The sequence below is a fragment of the Eretmochelys imbricata genome, chromosome 9 (genome assembly GCF_965152235.1).
Source record: "Eretmochelys imbricata isolate rEreImb1 chromosome 9, rEreImb1.hap1, whole genome shotgun sequence".
NCBI lineage: Eukaryota > Metazoa > Chordata > Testudines > Cheloniidae > Eretmochelys > Eretmochelys imbricata.
This window is the reverse complement of record NC_135580.1, coordinates 47,410,177-47,429,304: the sequence shown is the minus strand read 5'-3', so window position 1 is coordinate 47,429,304 and position 19,128 is coordinate 47,410,177. Positions and strand designations below refer to the sequence as shown.

At 45.5% G+C, this 19,128-nt stretch overlaps 1 protein-coding gene across 1 annotated transcript; it reads left to right on the top strand.

Moving 5' to 3' along the window:
• Positions 1–4,251: 4,251 nt before the first annotated feature.
• LOC144270466 (coagulation factor IX-like) lies at positions 4,252–17,345 on the top strand. The gene is made up of 7 exons (XM_077826949.1): positions 4,252–4,440; positions 8,157–8,181; positions 8,357–8,470; positions 10,852–10,986; positions 11,668–12,335; positions 14,982–15,099; positions 16,771–17,345. The coding sequence occupies exons 1-7, from the start codon at positions 4,252–4,254 to the stop codon at positions 17,343–17,345; spliced, it is 1,824 nt and encodes a 607-aa protein (XP_077683075.1).
• The last annotated feature ends 1,783 nt before the right edge of the window (positions 17,346–19,128 follow it).

Genomic DNA, 19,128 nt, shown 5'->3' with positions numbered 1-19,128 from the left:
CATATCTCCCCTCAACCTTCTTTTAGTTAGGCTAAACAAGCCAGGCTCCTTGAGTCTCCTTTCATAAGACAAGTTTTCCATTCCTCGGATCATCCTAGTAGCCATCACAAGATGGACTCGTAGCCAAAGTAAAATTAAACATAATCACATTTTTTAGGCTGTGCCTTCGTCCCTAAACCTGGTAAAATAAATGTTACTGCAGAGAGTAAAGATGAGCCTTCAAGAAATCAAACAATTCAGGCACTGTGGTAAATGATGATAGCATCTCACCCACCCTTCCCAGCTTGGATCAGGGAATGTGGTGATCCAATTGTAACGCACATGTGCAAATACTTGTAAGAAATCTAATCCCCATTCAGCAATGCACTTTTTTTAATGCATGTAAGTAGTCGCATTGATTTCAGTGGGACTGCTCACATACTTAAAGTTAAGCATGTGCTTAAATGCTTACCTGAAGCAGGTCCAGTGGAATGCTAGGGAAGGGTAAGTGCTTGGTGCTGTCCTGGACACCTCTGAAACACACTCGCTCTTTTCGCAGTGTGTTTCGTTTGGGACTAGAATTAAGGCAGAAGGAGTAACAAAGGATATTAATGCAGGATTATGTTTCTTGATAGGAAAGCATTTGCAAGAAATTGAACCCCCGCGACCTTTGCACCTGAGAGTATTGGGGCTGCTACGTTCTGAGCTAGAGGGAAGGATCTGCCTTGTCTATTAATACTAACCTAGTCAAAGCTTCAAAGCCAAGGTTCCAACTAAAGGCAGCAAACATGAATAGCCATGGTTATCACAGAGCAACATTTGCCAGCAAATGGCTCCTCTGAATCCCACTGCCCACACACAAATCTGAGGGTCACCCATTGCAGTAGATATTTACAGAGCTGAAAGGTTCATGGGTCATTCAAACCAGGTGATACCAATGCACCGCCAAAATACGGGATTTCAGAAGCCCTCCCACAAAAGCATAAATGATACAACCAAAACCCTCCACAAGAAGCACGCTGCAGAGAAACAGCCTTTAGTGCAGGATTTAAAGATGGAACGAACATTTTTGCTTTACAGTGCAAGTTGGCTCCATGGACGAAGGGCTTTGCTTTCTCTGTCAATATTTGTGATAGGTTAATGATCAACCTCTAGGCCCCCATCTCTGTCTTTGGTGTTCATCCAAATATTACTTCTAGTGCTCTAAAACGGTAAGTGTTTATAATTACAGCGCTTTCAAAATGTGAATGTATTCTGGGCCCTGGCTTTTAGAAGGGGCTGTCGGTGTCCCAAAGCAGTCCGCACTGACCCACTCGCAAGGTTCCCTGGTGTTTGATGACCGTGTGAAGAAATCCCGTCATCCCTTCTCAGAATCCTTACTGGCAGGTGTGTGTTGCTCTCCTGTGGGCTTGCATTGGTGGGTGGCTTGCTGTGTAAAAGTCTAGCATTTGGATGTCACTTGACAAGCCCATCAGGAGCTCTGCAGCAGGCTTGACTAGCCAATGTGTTAACCAGATCTGGGTGTGAGGTTCGCCACAGAACTGGTTTCTGCTCAGTTTGGGTCTGATCCAAAGCTTGTTGAAATCAATCAGTGTCTTTCCATGGACTTGGCTCAGGCTCTTTATCCTCTGCAACTTTCCTAGGCTCTTTCAGTCTGCGCACTTTGCCTTGTGAGCGGAGCATTTGGCTTCCTATCACAACGTGCATCATCAGTCACTTGGAGAGAGAATACAAATGAGGTCAGATGAATAAGACTAACAAAACCTAGTTTTTCTCCGCATTGCCGCCTCCTTTTTTCCCTTGAGTCCATTTTCCCTCTCTCTTTCACTATATGCTGCTCTCTGCTTGTTTTTGTCCAGGATCTGTCTACTTCATTCTCCTTTTCTCCCAGCAGGTGACCATCTGTAAACCAGAGGATTCTGCATGGCCACGAAAATGGCTAGAGGTTCCTTACTTGTGACATTTCTCTTACTAATGTGTTCCATCTACAGCAGCTGGTCAGTTTCATTTTCAGGTAGGAACTTCTGAACTACCTGTTAACTTCACTTTCTCCCACCGAGAGCCTGCATTTAAAATTACACTGCACCCATTTTCTGAGCACAGAATCTTGAAGGTTCAGTAGGCAAGAGGCACTTCTTGAAATGCACAGGAGAAAAATGAGAATTAATTTATGGTTATTCATGAACTCACCGTATCTGGGCTTCCTACCTGAGGTCCAATAACCTCCTTGTGTTGCTGGACTTATGGGATCCAATGAGTTATGCACAGAGGACCAAAGTTGGGCACCTAAATCTGTGTTTTAGGAACCTGTGGTGATTTAATATTACTACTTTGCTCTTCTGTAGTGCTTTTCCCACGTAGCCCTCAAAGCGCTTCACAAAGGCAGGTATCATTAACCCCCTTTTGTAGAGCTGTAATGAGAAATGAAGTGACCTGCCAAAATACACAAGTCAGCTGGGAACAGAATGCAGGTCTCCTGACTCTCAGCCCAGTACATTATCCTCTGGACCCCACAATGCCTCCTGACAAAGGACCCAATCCTGCAACTTGAACGGCAAAGGAAACAAAAAGCCTCATGCATCTGATTGCAGGATCAGGGACATACGTCAGCATTTAAGTGCTTCAAATTGTATTTAAGTGGCTACCTTCAGACAGCTAGGTTGAAAATTTAGCCCAGGGAGACTCCCAGCTGAGACAAGCTTTGGACAGCTCCTCCTGGCTCAGTGAGCGGGAAGTTCCCTTTCCCTCATCCAGTGAAACTGCTGATTACGATTCCTACAGTTTGGGGGGTTTCTTTTAAGATGAGCTAATAATAACAATCCAATTTCTTTCGTTGGGTTCCAGGATTCCAGGGCTAGTCATTTACCTACTCAGGAATTGTATTATTGTCTGACACAGCAGAGGTGCAGTGATACGATTGCTTAGCTATAGGAGACTGAAAACTGCGTAACAACCTCTGATATTGGTCCCCCATTTCGCCAGGGCCACTGTTCAACAGGAGAGTGACAAGAGACCCTGTGAAATTCAGAAATGCCAAACCAAATGTTGGACATTTGATTGATAGTCTGTACAGAATGTTTTAGCCAAAATGGGAAGAGAGTGAAGGATAGGTGGGAAACTTTTCACAATGCTGCAGGAAGCCACATGGTAGCGGTTTTCTTTTACGGTGTTGCCTATAGGCCCTGATGTTCTCACAATGGTGTGGAAGTAGATAAAGGGAATTTGGATGCAGGCCTCTGAAATGAGCGGGAGTCAGGCTAACTCTAGCTTTAATAATGCAAGATTTCTAGAAGCGGGGATTGTGCGAAGCGAGTGGGAAAAGTATTGCGAGAGAGGCTGTTGTGACCTCGTAGTAGATAAGAATAGAATGTAGACTATAAGAGAAATTGGTGAGAAAAATAAGATATCATGAAGGAATATGTATAACCAATATGCAGCTGGTGCTCATTTTTGTCTGTAATAAAGGTATAAATGCTTCCTCTAATTGTTTATCCTTAGCGAGGCCTGCCTAAGTGGGGGAAACCCTGTGTCCTAGTGCGCACTCTCCCTCTGTGCAATTGCTTGAGAAAATAAAGTGTATCTGACTTGCTGCACCCAACCTGAGAGTGAGAACTGTGTTTTTCTCCGACAAAGGCGATTGTAAGCAATAGCTAAGCAGGTGGAGGTGATGTATTGTAGACTTTCCTCCACTGCTATGTTCTGTCAGAAGCTTTTTTTTTTTTGTCCAAAGTTGCTTTACACTGGAAGAAATGTTCTGCCAAAAAGCATTAGAACAGGGGAAGATGGGTATGCTTTATTGAGAGATATATTCAGGGTGTTCTCTTTCATTTCTTCCGAGTTTTCCGCTTCATCTCTTAGGTGACACAGCAGAGGGACTGAACGTTCTGTTTTTATATCTTGGACATAAAATATTTAGATAAATTTTATTTATTTCATTTGGACAAAGTAAATCCTTGATTAACTGAGACCTGCCTAACACTATGCCTGGTCATTAGCACAAATAAATGAACTTTAACCCAACGTCATGAATTTTGAGGCTGGCTCCTTTTACATGACGTAGTCTTTTAATCCACTGAAATATTATTCAGCTGATCACCACCTAGGGGAATACTGACTCTACGTTGGGGCATAGACAATCTGAGTAAAGTTGTCCTTAAGTCTGATTTGATTTTTTGAAAGTTGTCTCCTCCACTGTGTTATTTCGCCAAGTTAAAGCATAAATTACTCATCTCTAGCCTAAAGATGAAGCTTTGGCTTCCTGTGACAGCATTAATGGTCGGATCCAATTTTGTTTTCATAGTGTTTGTGAGAAAAGAAGAAGCACACCAGGTGCTGAAGATCCGTAAACGCTCTAACCAGTTCCTGGAGGAGATTCACCCAGGGAACTTGGAGAGAGAATGCATTGAGGAAACCTGCTCCTTCGAGGAGGCAAAGGAGATTTTCCAATCGCAGGAGAAAACAGTGAGGCATTTCACTTCAGAAAAAGCAGCGAGCAATAGCTGATCAGTGGGGAGATACAAGGAAGTGTTCTCACTCATTGATATGAGTAGGGCTCCGTGTTTGTCACGGAGGTTGCAGAAGCCACGGATTCTGTGACTTTCTGTGACCTCTGTGACTTCTGCAGCGGCTGGTGTGACTGACCCGAGGGCTGCCCAAGCAGCTGGCTCTGGGGCCAGTTGCTCAGGTGGCCCCAGGGACAGCCACACCAGCCGCTGCTGTAGCAGCCCCACAGCCAGCCACTCAGGTGGCCCCCTAGCCAGATGCCCTGGAGCCACTGCTGGGGCGGCCCCAGGGCCAGCCGTTGCTTGGGCAGCCCCGGGCGGCTGGCCCCAGGAAATGCCCAAGCAGTGGCCGGTGCGGCTGGCCCCAGGGGTCGCCGGAGCAGCAGTCTTTGGGGCAGTCAGAGCAGCTGTTTCTCAGTGGACCCTGGCAGCTGGTGCTGCTGGCCCCACCCCCCCATTGCCAGTGGCCCCTGGGGCTCCGCCCCCCCAGATACGCCCTAGCAGCGGCCCCTTTAAGATTTAGTCAGGGGTATTTATAGTATGTCATGGACAGGTCACAGGCCATGAATTTTTGTTTATTGCTCGTGCTCTGTCCATGACTTTTACTAAAAATACCCATGACTGAATCGTTACCTTAGGTATGATTAGGTCCTACCAAATTCACGGTCCATATTGGTCAATTTCACAGTCATGGGATTTTAAAACTCATAAACTTCATGATTTCAGCTATTTAAATCTGAAATTTCACAGTGTTGTAATTTGTAGGGGTCCTGACACACAAACGAATTGAGGATGGGGGTTGCAAGGTTACTGTGGGGGGTTGTGGAACTGCTACCCTTACTTCTGTGCTGCTGCTCACGGTCAGGGCAGAGGGCTGGACAGCTGGAGAGGGTCCGCCGCTCCTGGAGCGGCTCTGCAGCCAACCGATTGGGCGGCCCCCCCCAGCCAGATGCCAGCAGCAACACAGAAGTAGGGGTGGGTGGCATGATATGGTATTGCCACCCTTACTTGTGCGCTGCTGCTGGCAGGGGGCACTGCCTTCAGAGCTTGGCTTCCGGCCAACAGCCGCCACTCTCCGGCTACCCAGCTTTGAAGGCAGCGCAGAAGTAAGGGTGGCAACAGCATGATTCCCCATAAAATAATCTTGTGACCATCCCCCCGGAACTCCCTTTTGGGTCAGGACCCCCAATTTGAGAAACGCTAGTCTCCCCCGTGAAATCTGTGTATTATAGGGTAAAAGCAGACAAAAGACCAGATTTCACGGTCGGAGACCAGATTTCATGGTCCGTGACACATTTTCCATGGCCGTGAATTTGGTAGGGTCCTACATATGATAACCCACAAGACCAAAGGCCACCAGAATGCTAGTGGTAGAAAAAATTTATGATTTTGATCATTATTATTCTCTAATTCCAAAAATGTAATTAAGCATAAAACAAACAACCCAGAAATTTATGTAACCTTAACAAGAGAGCACAGACAGGCTATGACATCCTATTCCTCCATTTCTAAGGAACATGAGTTTTTACTCAAGGTTTCAGATGAATTGCAAAGCATCGAATAAGGTGCCAAGAAGGCTGGTTGAGTAATTCAGTGCTACTGAAGCATGCCATGAAGGAAATCAAGATTTTCAAAGGCAACAGGTGATTTTTTGGATGTCCCACTTGAGACGTGTTGAAGGATGATTCTCAGTGGGTGGATGTGGAGCACTGTCAGGACATTGGGTCCCTTTAAAGTGCCTGAGGTTGGGTACTCAAAACTACGAATCAACTTTGAAAATCTTAGCCAATGTCAACACTGTCCTTGCTGATTCTGGAGATCCCACCAGCTTATTTCAGATGTGGGGGGTTGGGGAGGCCTCACCATCCCAGATATAGGAAATAATATAAAGGAGGTACAGGCTCTGTCAAGACCAGAAATGGGCAAGCTAGCACTTAACAAAGAGAAGTACAATTATTTTCAACCAGCTGACTGGGTGGTTACCTGTTAAACTCTTTAATAGAATCTTATTTGAGAGCCCCAGATGATAAATTAAGAGACTGGAACAGGGGTCGGCAACCTTTCAGAAGTGGTGTGCCGAGTCTTCATTTATTCACTTTAATTTAAGGTTTCGCGTGCCAGTAATATGTTTTAACGTTTTTAGAAGGTCTCTCTCTATAAGTCTACATATTATATAACTAAACTATTGTCATTTGTAAAGTAAACAAGGTTTTCAAAATGTTTAAGAATCTTCATTTAAAATTAAATTAAAATGCTGATCTTACGCCGCCGGCCCGCTCAGACTGCTCCCAGCCTGGGGTTCCGTTCACCTAGGCCGGCAGCGGGCTGAGTGAGGCCTGCAGCCAGGACCCTGGCTGGCAAGGGGCAGGCAGCCAGAACCCCGGACCGGCAGCAGGCTGAGAGGGGCCGGCGGCCAGGACCCCAGACCGGCAGCGGGCTGAGCGGCCCCACTCAGCCTGCTGCCGTCTGGGATCCTGGCCCTGCCCACATAGAGCGGGTACGTACCTTCTCCCTGGTTCTAGCCCATTCTCTTCCTCTCTCTCTGCACTGAGCTGAGGGTGGGAGTGCACTGAGAACAGGACTGGGGGTGAAGGAGCAGGCTGGGGGTTGGGGTGTCGGGTCTGGCCAGGAGCTAGAATGAGGGAGCGGGCTCAGGGTTGGGGCAGGAGGTTTGGGTGTGGAGTGCTTACTTGTGCAGCTCCCATTTGGTGCAAGGGGTGCAGGTGGGAATGTGGAGGGGTGGGTGCAGAAGCTCCCGTTTGGTGCTCAGGATGGGGGTGGGAATGTGGCGGGTGCAAGAGTGAGGGCAGGGGGCTGTGGGTGTGTGAGGAGGATGCAGGAGTTAGGGCTGAGGGCATGTGAGGGGGGTGCAGGAGTCAGGGCACTGGGTGTGGGGGGGCTGGGTATGTGTGGGGGTGCTGGAGTCAGGGCTGGGGTTGTGGGGGGGTGCAGGGGTCAGGGCAGAGGGCTGGGGGTGTGGGCTAGGGTCATGGGGGTGCTCCCAGCCCCCTGCCCAGAGTGGCTCACGGCAGGTGGCTGGAGGGGATATGCCCTGATTCCACCCCCCTCCCCCAAGACCACATCCTCACTCTTCTCCGCCTTCTCCCTGGGCTGCGGCTCCTGCTCCCTTGCAAGGGCCATCAGCTGATCGGAGGCAGGGAGGGAGAGGAGGAGGGGCAGGAACCCAGCACATTGGTGGAAGAGGCTGGGGAGGGGGAGCTTGCCTGCAAGGCGGGGGGGCGGAGAAGAGCAGGACGGGGCGGGCAGGATTTTTAATGGCATGCTGCTGCCAGTCTGGGGTCCCGGGCTAGAAGATCAGAAGTTTCAGTCTCTGAACACAGGAATTAGGACTCTCGGCTACTGGCAAGATAAAAAAGGAAAATCTTTGGAAAAATCCTTATGCCTTTCTATGTGGTATTTTCCAAAGCAAAAGCAAGAAAAATAATCTGTCACTCGCTACCTGGTTAGCTACTAGTTTAACCAGTTAACTGTCACTTTGGCCCAGTGGTTAACTGGCTAGCGAAAGAGGTGCTCTCAGCAGCTAAGGGTGAACCCACAGCCACAATATAGATTAGTTAAGGAAAAATGCTGCAAGAACCATTATTTCCTAAAGTCAGTAGGTAATGTGTTGCCCTATTAACTAATGTTTTCCTCTCTTGTGATTATTTCTTGCAGATGGAGTTTTGGTTTGATTACAAAGGTAGGACCGGGGGAGATTTTTTTACCTGTTTCCTACACTGCTGTTAGTTGCCACAAGTCAGTGTGGAGAGACGACCCAGACAGAATGTGTGTCCGCTTCCTCATGCCAGGCCTTTGCTAAGTCACGGAACTGTATGTGACAAGGTAGCACAATGTGCGTCTCTTCTTCCACACAGATTTAAATCCCTGCAAAGAGAATCCCTGTAAGAACGGTGGCATCTGCAAACAGAAACACTACGATTATTTCTGTATCTGTCCCCCACTGTTCGGAGGAAAGAAGTGTGAAATAGGTGAGTGTGGAAATGCACATAGGCATTCTACTGAAGAAAGGATGAAGGGTGAAATTCACCCTAGGTCCTTGTGCTGGCTATCTGCGCAGGGCTGAATTTCACCTATAACGAAGACATTAATATTAACTCCATTGGTCTGATTGATACACAGCTCCTCCGGTGCCCTAATACCACAGAAACACATGCTGTATCACAGAGCCGCATGCACTGCGGCTCCGGTATCTTAGTAATCAGCTTCATCAAATGTATCAGACACGCTAGCCAAAGTTCAGTGTACAATACCAACATGTGCTAAGTTCCTGTTACGTGAACCATTCGAGAACAAAATGGTGGCACGGTTGCCTTTAAAAAAACACAAAGAACTTCTGATTCCTTCCCCTCTGAAACACCATCTACAGTCTGCAAGAAAGAACATGGCAGGAAATTACTGCCCAGAATAACTAGAAGTGGGAACTAAGAAAAATTACGAGTGACTCTTTCTTTGTCCATAATGATCTCCCCAATGAACTTACATTTGCCAAATGCATCTCATGACAGCTACGTTGCTATTATGTATTATCTTTTCAAGTGCATTGTAGTAAACAGAGATAAGGGCAGCTGTACTGAATCACTTTACCTGTAAGGGATTAAGAAGCTCAATTAACCTGGTTGGCACCTGACCAGAAGGGCCAATAAGGAAAGCAAATACTTTTAAATCAGGGTGAGGGGGTGGGAGGTTGTGTTTGTGCTCTCTTTGTTTTGTTCCCTCTCTGGATGGAGAGACAAGCCAAGCAGTGACAACATCTCCTTAAAACATACCTGGAATAATTCATCTAAAAATTACAGAGATTGTAAGTGAGGCAAGGAAATGCGTTAGATTATCTTTTGTTTTAGCTTGTAAATTTTCCCTATGCTAAGAGCAGTTTTATTCCTGTTTTTTGTAACTGTGAAGTTGAGTCCAGAGGGGAGTCCTCTGTGTTTTAATTTTTATTACCCTGTAAAGTTACCTTCCATCCTGATTTTGCAGGTGTGATTCTTTTACTTTTTTCTTTATAATAAAGTTCTTCTTTTAAGAACCTGATAGGGCACTAAAATCAAAAGATAAAGGGTCTGGTCTGTACTTAAATTAAAGGCAATTGTTTGGTATATTATTCTCAAGTCTCCCCTGGAAAGGAGGTGAAGGGGTTCGGGGGAATAGGGACTCCAAATGACCCTTTCCTGAATTTTTGTGTGAATCACTTGGTGGTGGCAGCGATACTGTTCAAGGACAAGGGAAGGAATTTGTGCCTTGGGGAAGTTTTTAACCTAAACTGGTAGAATATAAGCTTAGGGGTCTTTCATGCGGGTCCCCACATCTGTACCCCAGAGTTCAAAGTGGGGAGGGAACCCTGACATGGTGGCAGAGGTATGTTTTCAGGAGACAATGTCCCTGCTTGGCTTCTCTCTCTGTCCAGATTTAAAAGTATCTTCTTTCCTTATTGGTCCTTCTGGTCAGTTGCCAACCAGGTTATTTGAGCTTCTTAACCCCTTACAGGTAAAGCAATTCAGTACAGCTGTCCTTATCTCTATGTTTATAACATGCACCAATATGTTCAGCACCTCCCAGAAACAAGTGAAGGCATGCTCCCTGCCCCCAGGCGCTTACACATTCACCGCAGAAGGGAGATAGATAGTACTGTAAGCTCTTCAGGGCAGGGTGAATGGGAGCTGCGAAGCTGCTGCTGCGGGCAGCGCGCAGAGATTCCCTGAACACCCCTTGCCTAGGGGCCACAGGGGTACACTGGTGACCTGGTGCTTGCGGCTTCAGCCCCAGGGGGGCGCACCGAGGCTCAGGGACCGGTGTCCGGCCTGCGGCGTGGAGACTTGCCACAGGCCAGATGAAAAGAAGCATATCTGGCCCGCGGGGCCCCCCTCAGCCTGAGGCCCTGAGCTGCAGCCCCTAAAGCCCCTGCATAAATCCAGCCCTGCCTCTCACTCTGTCAGGATAACACCTAGCACAGTGGGGCCCCAATCCTCTTGCAGTGTCTAGGTGTTACTGTAATACAATAATAAACAGGCAAGGGGAGGGAAAGGGTTAAGACAGTGTGTGTCAAAATCACACACACATCTTGGCCGTTCAGTTTAATTGTGGGGTGTGGTTTTTCTTCTGTCCCGCCGCGCCCTCCTGCCAGTAGATCTAATAGCGTAGAGCTGTATTTCTTCTCTGCCGTCAGCTCCATGTGTTTGTTACAGCCCTGCTGCCGAGACGCTAATGTGCTACTGGGCCTTTTCCTCAAAATAAGTGAAGTTTCAGAGCGGTAGCCGTGTTAGTCTGTATCAGCAAAAACAACGAGGCGTCCTTGTGGCACCTTAGCTAACAAAGCTAACAATAAGCGAAGTGCTTCAATGTCTTTCCCCTGCAGAGAAGTCTGAATGCTGGTACAAGAATGGCGGCTGCTGGCAGTATTGCCAAGATACCGCACACTCCCTTCGTGTGGTGTGCTCCTGTGCAGAGGGTTATGCCCTGGGTGATGATGGAAAGAGGTGTACGCAATCAGGTAATGGCTCCGGGACTCTGAGTTACTTAGACTGAAGAGCAGGACAGGTTTACAGCCACTGCCCTTCCCTCTTCACTGGGTTGCCCACTTGCCCTTGGACTGTCACATGCACCAATGAATCTATGGGAAAAACTGGTTGCTGTGATGTGGAATTGAAGTATACTCATTTACCCATGGAAACACCAGCAAGCCTGGAAAATCTGGCTTTTTCTCCACTCTGTTCATTCCACTCCCTTTACTGAAGGCAAACCCTGATCTCAAAGCCCAAATATCCCCCTTGGACTTTCAGGCTCTGCCAACATTACCTCAGCAAGGAGGAATTCCTGGGCAAAGGAAAAGGAGATTACTCCGCACTGTGCCATTTAGTGCAGGGAGAACACCACTGACTCAGTGGACAGACAGGGAGCTTGGGGAGGTGCCAGACACAGCCGCTCACAGTACAATGAGTAAAAGCACTTGGCATGAGTAACGGGGTTCCTAGAGCCTAGGAACCAGTGGAGGCAATGTGTATGATCTATCAGGAGTTGATACCCATTGTACGTCTCTTCACGTGCATTTGGATGACGGGAAGGATTAATGGGTGGTCAATGGTTCATCTTCAGACAGCTGAAGAGGAGTAGAATTAGCTTAGGGATCAAAACTTGACACTGAAACCCAAAGGCTGTTTTTCTTATTTTTCAGCTCAGTTTCCCTGTGGGCTGATTAAAAGATCCATGCGTGCTTTGGAGGAAGTTGTCCCTGGGCTCACTGGGATGGCAGAGGGGCGAGCCCCCAGGTTCAACGGGAAGGTGAAGAGGGGTGCCCCCGGGCTCAATGAGTCGGCAAAGGGGGATGCCCCTGGGCTCAATGAGTCAGTGGAGGGGGGCACCCTCAAGCTCAACGGGATGGCAGAGGGGGCCACCCCCAGACTCAATGAGTCAGCAGAGGGGGGCATTCCTGGGCTCAACTGGATGGCAGAGGGGGGCATCCCCAAACTCAATGAGTCAGCAGAGGGGGGCGCCCCCAGGCTCCATGAGTTGGTGGAGGGGGGTGCCCCCCAGCTCAATGGGTCAACAGAGTGGGAGGCCCCCAGGCTCAATGGGTCGGCAGAGGGGGGCACCCATGGGCTCAACCAGATGACAGAGGAGGGCACCCCCAAACTCAATGAAACAGCAAAGCAGGGTGCCCCTGGGCTCAATGGGTCGGCGGATGGGCAGAATGTGCATGATGGCCTCAATCAAACTGAAGCTGAAGGAAACCTGACAGATAGAGATCTACACAGCTGGACAAAAGTCTACCAAACTGCAGAGCATGATGATACCAGGATCACTGGGGGATCTTTCTGCCATCGTGGCCACTGTCCCTGGCAGGTAACATTTCTCTTGCATATTGATTCATTAACACCACATCTCCTTCCCTTATCGCTGCTCACTCTGTGCCCCAGCCAGGACCTCATCAAGGTTTTGCCAAGTATCCCTGTTCAGGGCCAAACAGAACCGCATAGATCCTCAGTGTATCTCCGCAGCTTCTTTTCTGGTGGCCACACTGTAGTTACCTCATTCGTTAGTGTACATGGGATCCTAAATATAGTCTATCTTATAGCTCCTCTTCTTGCAGTACAGCCAACCAATCGTCTTCAGTCTCCAACATGTCCTTCACCTTTGTTTACTTACTTACCCAATGGTCAGGGGCAAATATTCTCATGAATCAATGTTCAGATTTTAACTTCTACATCATCTGCTTGGTATGTGGCTGTGTTTCTGCTCCATGCATCCTGCCTAATAGGATCATCTCTATAGGATCATCGTCTCTCATCAGCAGAAAAGGCACTTACTTTTTAGATACTGAGTTTTTCACAGACCTTTATATTCACTCATGATGCTTCTCTTTATTTCATTTTCCTATCTTATAACAGCATGTGGCAGTTAGCCCAGGGAGCAAGACTCCCAAGCCTTTCCTATCCATTGTGATTTTGGCCATATTTGTAATTAAAATGAGTTTGGCCTTCTCCATATCTGTTCTTCATCTGTATTTCTTATTTTACCCAGCAGTGTTCACTGCTTCTAGAACTTTCAGGTGTTTTTGGCAAGATGACAATGTCACCTGAAGTTCTTCTGGATCCCTTATTATTTTCAGAGCAATAGATTAGTCAAGCGGGTTTCCCTTTGAAGGTGTCTGGCGGTATGTTACAAATAGATGAAACGTTTCATTTAGTATTTCCTTGTCGACCTCTCTACTGCCAACCTGATCTCTTCACCCACTTTATCAAGCTGAAGTACCTCTTGATTAGTTAGGTACATGTGATTTAACATACTTCCTTCTACTCTCATCTAAGGGCTTCCTCCAGCTCCCATTAAATCCAATGAAAATTGACTTCAGACTCTCTCATGGGCTTAAGGTTGCCTAACTCTCTTAGGCTTCTTTGAAAATTCCAGCAAAATAAAGTAATATATGATGGCTCATTGATCCATGAATGAAAAGTTGCATCTAAATCAATGCGGGAAGTCCAGAAAGGCTGTACTCCCTTCATTAGTTGATGGCTAAAGATTTTTTTCTGCTATTAACACTCAATTGATGCTCTATATTTAGTGAGCTGCAGCGTATTTTCCTTTTTCTGAATGCACACCATTGTTGTAGTGGTCTATCTTTACAATATTGTACCTTTGCTTTCTTTTGACCCTTTTGTGAATAATTTCCCTCCTAGGTCTAATACAGAATCCAAGGTAGTGCTATCCCTTGCTTCATTGTCCTTTGCCACTTTTGTGTTTACATTTTACTTTATATTTTAACAGTACAATAACCGGGCCTGAGTCTCGGCTCTTTTACACAGATGTAAGATGTAACTCCAGTGACTTGTGTGACATTACTTCTGTTCCAAAGCACTGTAAAAGAGTTCAGAATCAGGGCTAAAATTTATAAGCATCAAGCTCACAAAAGTCATGAAATACCAAACATTTAGGTTTAATGCTAATCTTTAATCTTGTTCACATATAGCTATGCCTTTAATGTGTAGTACCGCTTTATTTTATAGCTTGTTCCCTTTTTTATTTCTTTACAATACTGTATTTAAAAAGGGCATGAAAGTTTGTTGTTTTTCCCACCAAAAAGTCATTTCTTCCCCATCACCTCTTTAATTTTAACTTTAAAAATATGAGGAATATCAAATCTGGTTTCCCTTAGCTTTGGTGAAGGCCTTATTAACAATTTCAGGGAATGTGTGTTTTGATCTTTCTCAGCTTAAAGGGTTTATGGTGTTGAGTCTTTAGCAAAGCCAGCACTCCATTCAGGGTAGACAACACCTGAACATCTAATATTAAAAAGAGGGACCGGGGGAGATATCCGCCCCCTTGCCCCTCCCACTTTTACCCTTTATAGCTCATCCTGAAGTCCAATATCATTTTTCCTTGCCCTTTTTTTGTGTGTGGTTTTGCACAACTTTATAAATCTGGAGACCTGAGAGATGCTGGCTCGGTGGCTCCAATTCCCACTGACCTAAAATTGCGGGTGCTCAGGATCAGTTCCTCTTCATTATTTCTAATACTTCTGTTTCTTGTCTTGGCCTGTAACTTTTGCTCTTCTTGTGCAGCTTCATATTCAGCATTTTTTAAACTTGGCACTGTTTGGATATTATAGTCTTTTGGCACTGACCTTGCTTTCTTTTGTTCTAGCATCTTCCAAAGCTTTGCAGCCAGTACTGGAGCTCACATTAGATTTGTTTTCCAAGACTGACATTTCCACTTTGGTTATCGCCTTCTGCTTGAATTTCTATCCTGGTCTGTTGATTATTCTGCTCTGTTCTTACAATCTTATCACTTTCCATAATTACACTCCTTAGACACATCATCCCTAGTGACATCACACTGATTAATTCTGAACACCCATGTAGTATTTGGGATTTAGCCCTAATCATTTTCATCCTCTGCATCATAAAGTTAGTAGTAGTTTCTAGGGAACTACTACAGTACATTGAAATAAGTCCTGTTGAGTGTGCTCTTGCTCTTGTTTTTTCACTGTAGGTATTTGTCCGAAATAGCAGGGGTTATGGTTTCTGTGGAGGGAGTTTAATCAGCAGCCGCTGGGTCGTCACTGCTGCCCACTGCCTTGAGATTGTTAAACCACATCATGTTACGATAGGTGAGTGAACTGGAAAAGTCTCCACGCTCCCGGAGGCGCTATGAAAGCATGAGTCTGCTCTGAAAAGTGACTAGAAAGGCATCGGGGGTGTTCCAGTTCCTTGACTCTCACTGCTCAGTTTATAAATAGAAAGATTTTTTTTTTCCAACTCCCAGCCCTGCAAACGCAGGCTCTGCTGTGACCATGGTAATAGAACCGGCTAGCAGGAACTGAGTTACTTTCAGCTTCAGGTTTCCGCAGTTAGCTGACAGGGCAAGCCTGTGGTTACCAGAGTCACTGATAAAACAAATCTCAGCCCAAGTTTGGCTGTTCGTAGGGTTTCCTGCAGTACCTTCTAGTGTGTGCACCTAGTTCCCTCTGAGCAGAACATCCTAGTTTCTCTTATGTTCTATCATGGTGGAAGTAACAAGTCACATCTGCCTCACCAAATCAGCAGAACTTACTTAGCAACTGTATGCAGGATTCTAATTCCCTTCAGCAGGAATGGGTGAACTGGATGATGAGGAAGAAAGTAGTTCTGTAGGTGAGGCACTGGACTGGGACAGGTGAGACTTGCGTTTAATTCCCAGCTTTGCCAAAGACTTCTTGGGCAAGTCACTTAATCCAGTGGTTCTCAAACTGTGGGTCGGGACCCCAGAGTGGGTCGTGGCCCTGTTTTAATTGAGTTGCCAGGGCTGGCTTAGACTTGCTGGGGCCTGGGGCCAAAGCCGAACGGTTTCAGCCCTAGGTGGTGGGGCTCAGGTTACAGGCCCCCTGCCGGGGGCTGGAGCCCTTGGGCTTTGGCTTTGCACCTCCCCCCCCCCACCCAGGGCAGAGTGGGCTCAGGCTTCAGTCCCCCGTCCTGGGGTCGTGTAGTAATTTTTGTTGGGGGTCACAGTGCAATGAAGTTTGAGAACCCCTGACTTAATCTATGCTGTGCCTCAATTCTTCCTATATAAAATGAGGATAGTACTTCCCTCCCTTACAGCATGTTATATGGATAAATCCACTACTGGTTGTATTAGGAGTCATGAAAATTCCTAATTAGAAGAGCCCTGTATCCCTCTGAAGAGTCAAGCCACCATACTAAGGCTAGTGAGTTTTTCTTCCCTCTTGAATTGGAATAATGTTTTCTTGGAGAGGAAACTGGTTACTGTGAATACCTGCAGCACTGAAAACTTTAATCAGTATCCTCTTCTCTTTATCTATCTATACACAAGTAGACATAAAATAAGATGTGAAATTTCAAAGGACACGTGACTTTCATTATCTACTTTGAGCAGGCTTGTGTCTCCATGCAAATTAACAAAAGGTCCAGTGTTCATTCTAATAAACCAGCTAGTTCTAGTTCCAACCAGCTTTGAGCCTGTTGTTAAATTATGGTGGGTGTTTTAAAATGCATCTAAATTCTTCATAAGCATGGTAGTACAGACCCAATAAACTCTCACACTAAACAATTTCAGATAGTGCCCCCGACCCTCTGCTGGTCATAGATCTTGTCATGCCAAATTATAAAGTGGTAGCAGTGCTGGCTTTAGACTGTAACCTCCATATTTAGGTTCATGGGTGTTGTAACCTATTTTGATTTAATTTGGAAGGCTAAAGCATTAATCTACTACCATAGCTGCTCCCCCCATGAAACTCTTACACAAGGGATTTAGAATTCTTTAACATCTTTGTTTTCAATTGCAGGAGACTTTGACAAACACCAGAGAGAAGTGAAAGAACAAAAGATCGAAGTGCAACAGAGCTGGATACATCCACACTATGATTCAGATAACTATAATGGTGACATTGCTTTGCTCTACTTGAGCAGCGATGTTGTATTTAATGAGTATGTACTCCCCATTTGCCTTCCCAATCCTAACCTGGCAACCCTGCTGACTGTGGAAGGGACTAGGGGGATGGTGAGTGGATGGGGTTCCACACATCACAGGGGTCCTGGAACACGCTTCCTCATGAAAGTCAAGCTGCCCATAGTAAGCATGGAAACGTGTAGGCAGTCAACAGCAAAGCTCATTACAGATAACATGTTCTGTGCAGGCTATGCTGCCAAAGCCCAGGATGCCTGTAAAGGAGACAGTGGAGGCCCCTTTGCTGTCTCTTACCACAACACTTGGTACCTGCTAGGGATAGTCAGTTGGGGTGAGGGCTGTGCTGAAGAAAGGAAATATGGTGCATATACGCGGGTAGCCAACTATGTACCATGGATAAAAGAGTTGGTTGAAAATCTAGCTGATGCAGGAGGATTTTTACCTTCATTCTAATGAGGACCATTTCTAAAACATCAGAAATGCTACCAGTAATAAAACTGGAAATTTTACAATAGCTTTAACTTAAAAAATGTAGTTTATTCAATATGAAGCTAAATATAGTCTATTCAGTATTCCTTGTTCTCCTAATAAATGTAATACAGTATTTGCTGCTCCTGAGACTTTTGTAATACAAACCACTGCCCTAGAAACGTTGAAAGTGGAGTGTTTAACAGCTTTAGGGATTGTGTTGTCTTTATTTTGCCATGGAAGGAAATAACTTTGTTCTCCAGCTATTCCACTCAAAGTACATTAACTGTTAAAAGACTCAGGACAGTTCACTATGTTGACAGTGGTGTAGCTGAGTTAATCACTTTACAGTATGATTGTTATCTGCAATGTGGAGGCTTCAGAATTCATCAAGTTGTCTAATGATAAGACTGAGGTGCAGTTTGAGTGAAGGAACCATATTAATATCATGTTAGCTTTATGGTAATCAGGAAAATAAGGTGAAAAACTTTAAATTGCCATTTTATTCTAAAGGGAGTTGAAACTTTATGTAGCAAAGGCCTGGACGTTTAACCCAGTAAGAAGGGAGAGGAACAAACAGAATATAGTAACTACGGTAGTGGAAAACTTAGAATTCCCAGTAGTAGCAATTATTCAAACTAACAACATGCAGTAAAGCAGGTTTAATCATCTTACTGCTCATGTGATGTCCTTTGATATTTCTGGCAAGGCATTTAAGCACATTAGACTCTAAACTACTGTCCAGCAGCAGTTACCTACAATGGGTCAAAAACAGAACATATCCTGGAGCCAGCTTTCACTGGTGGTATTTCCCTTTTACACATTCTAGCAAAAACGATGTAAGAAGGGGAAAAAAGTGTCACTAGCACCATAGCGAAAGGCACTCCACCCCTAGACAATGGATCATTCTATGATTCTATAGGGTGTAACATTCAAGTTAGATGGCTGTTTGCAGCAGCTGATGCAAGATTAGTGGTTTTCTGAGTGAGTCTGATAGACTCGTGGGAGCAGGAGATGGGGTAAAAAAATCAGATGAGCTCTTTTATTGTGAAAATGTACATGCTGTACACAATTGATTTTGCTGTCAGACATGAAATAGTGGTGAACAACCTTGGAAAACCCAGTAATGCTATGAGAAACAACTTTTCTAACAGTCTAAAAGCCAAAGGGGGCAGGGGGAAAGAGGACCAAGTCAGCCCTCCCTCGGCAGGAGTTTAGCTTTCAGGGTTTCTTTTTAAAAATTGTCACAGCGTTCCACATAAATCACATAAAAATACAGGTGAAACAAAACATTACTTTAGAAGAAGATTGTTAATTCTGAAATCTCCTCTCACCCAGCAGGAATGTTACCACAGTATGTTAAAGAACTTCACACTCCTGTGTCCTTGGGTTCAAATATCATCAAACAGCACCCTTGTGCAGTATTTGAAGGTGATGGAGAAGAATTCCTTCCTCCTTTAATTTTTTTTAAGGCCTTATGAGACCAAACATTCAAATTTACTATTCAATTTTCAGAGTTACAAAAATAGGAGTACAAATTAATAGAAATGTGTCCCTTCGCCCACACTCCTCAAAGCATTCAACCTCTAATTGTCACTGCTCGGGGGAGAATCAAATGCAACTTTAAAGATTATTTAATACCCACGAAAGTCTGTTCATTGCAGGAAAGGCAATCAACTCTTGGGGCAGTTAAGTGGAAGTACGTACAATCTGCAATTTTAAATTTCAACCCTCCCCGATGTGGGTAGTAGCAGACTGCTTCATTCAA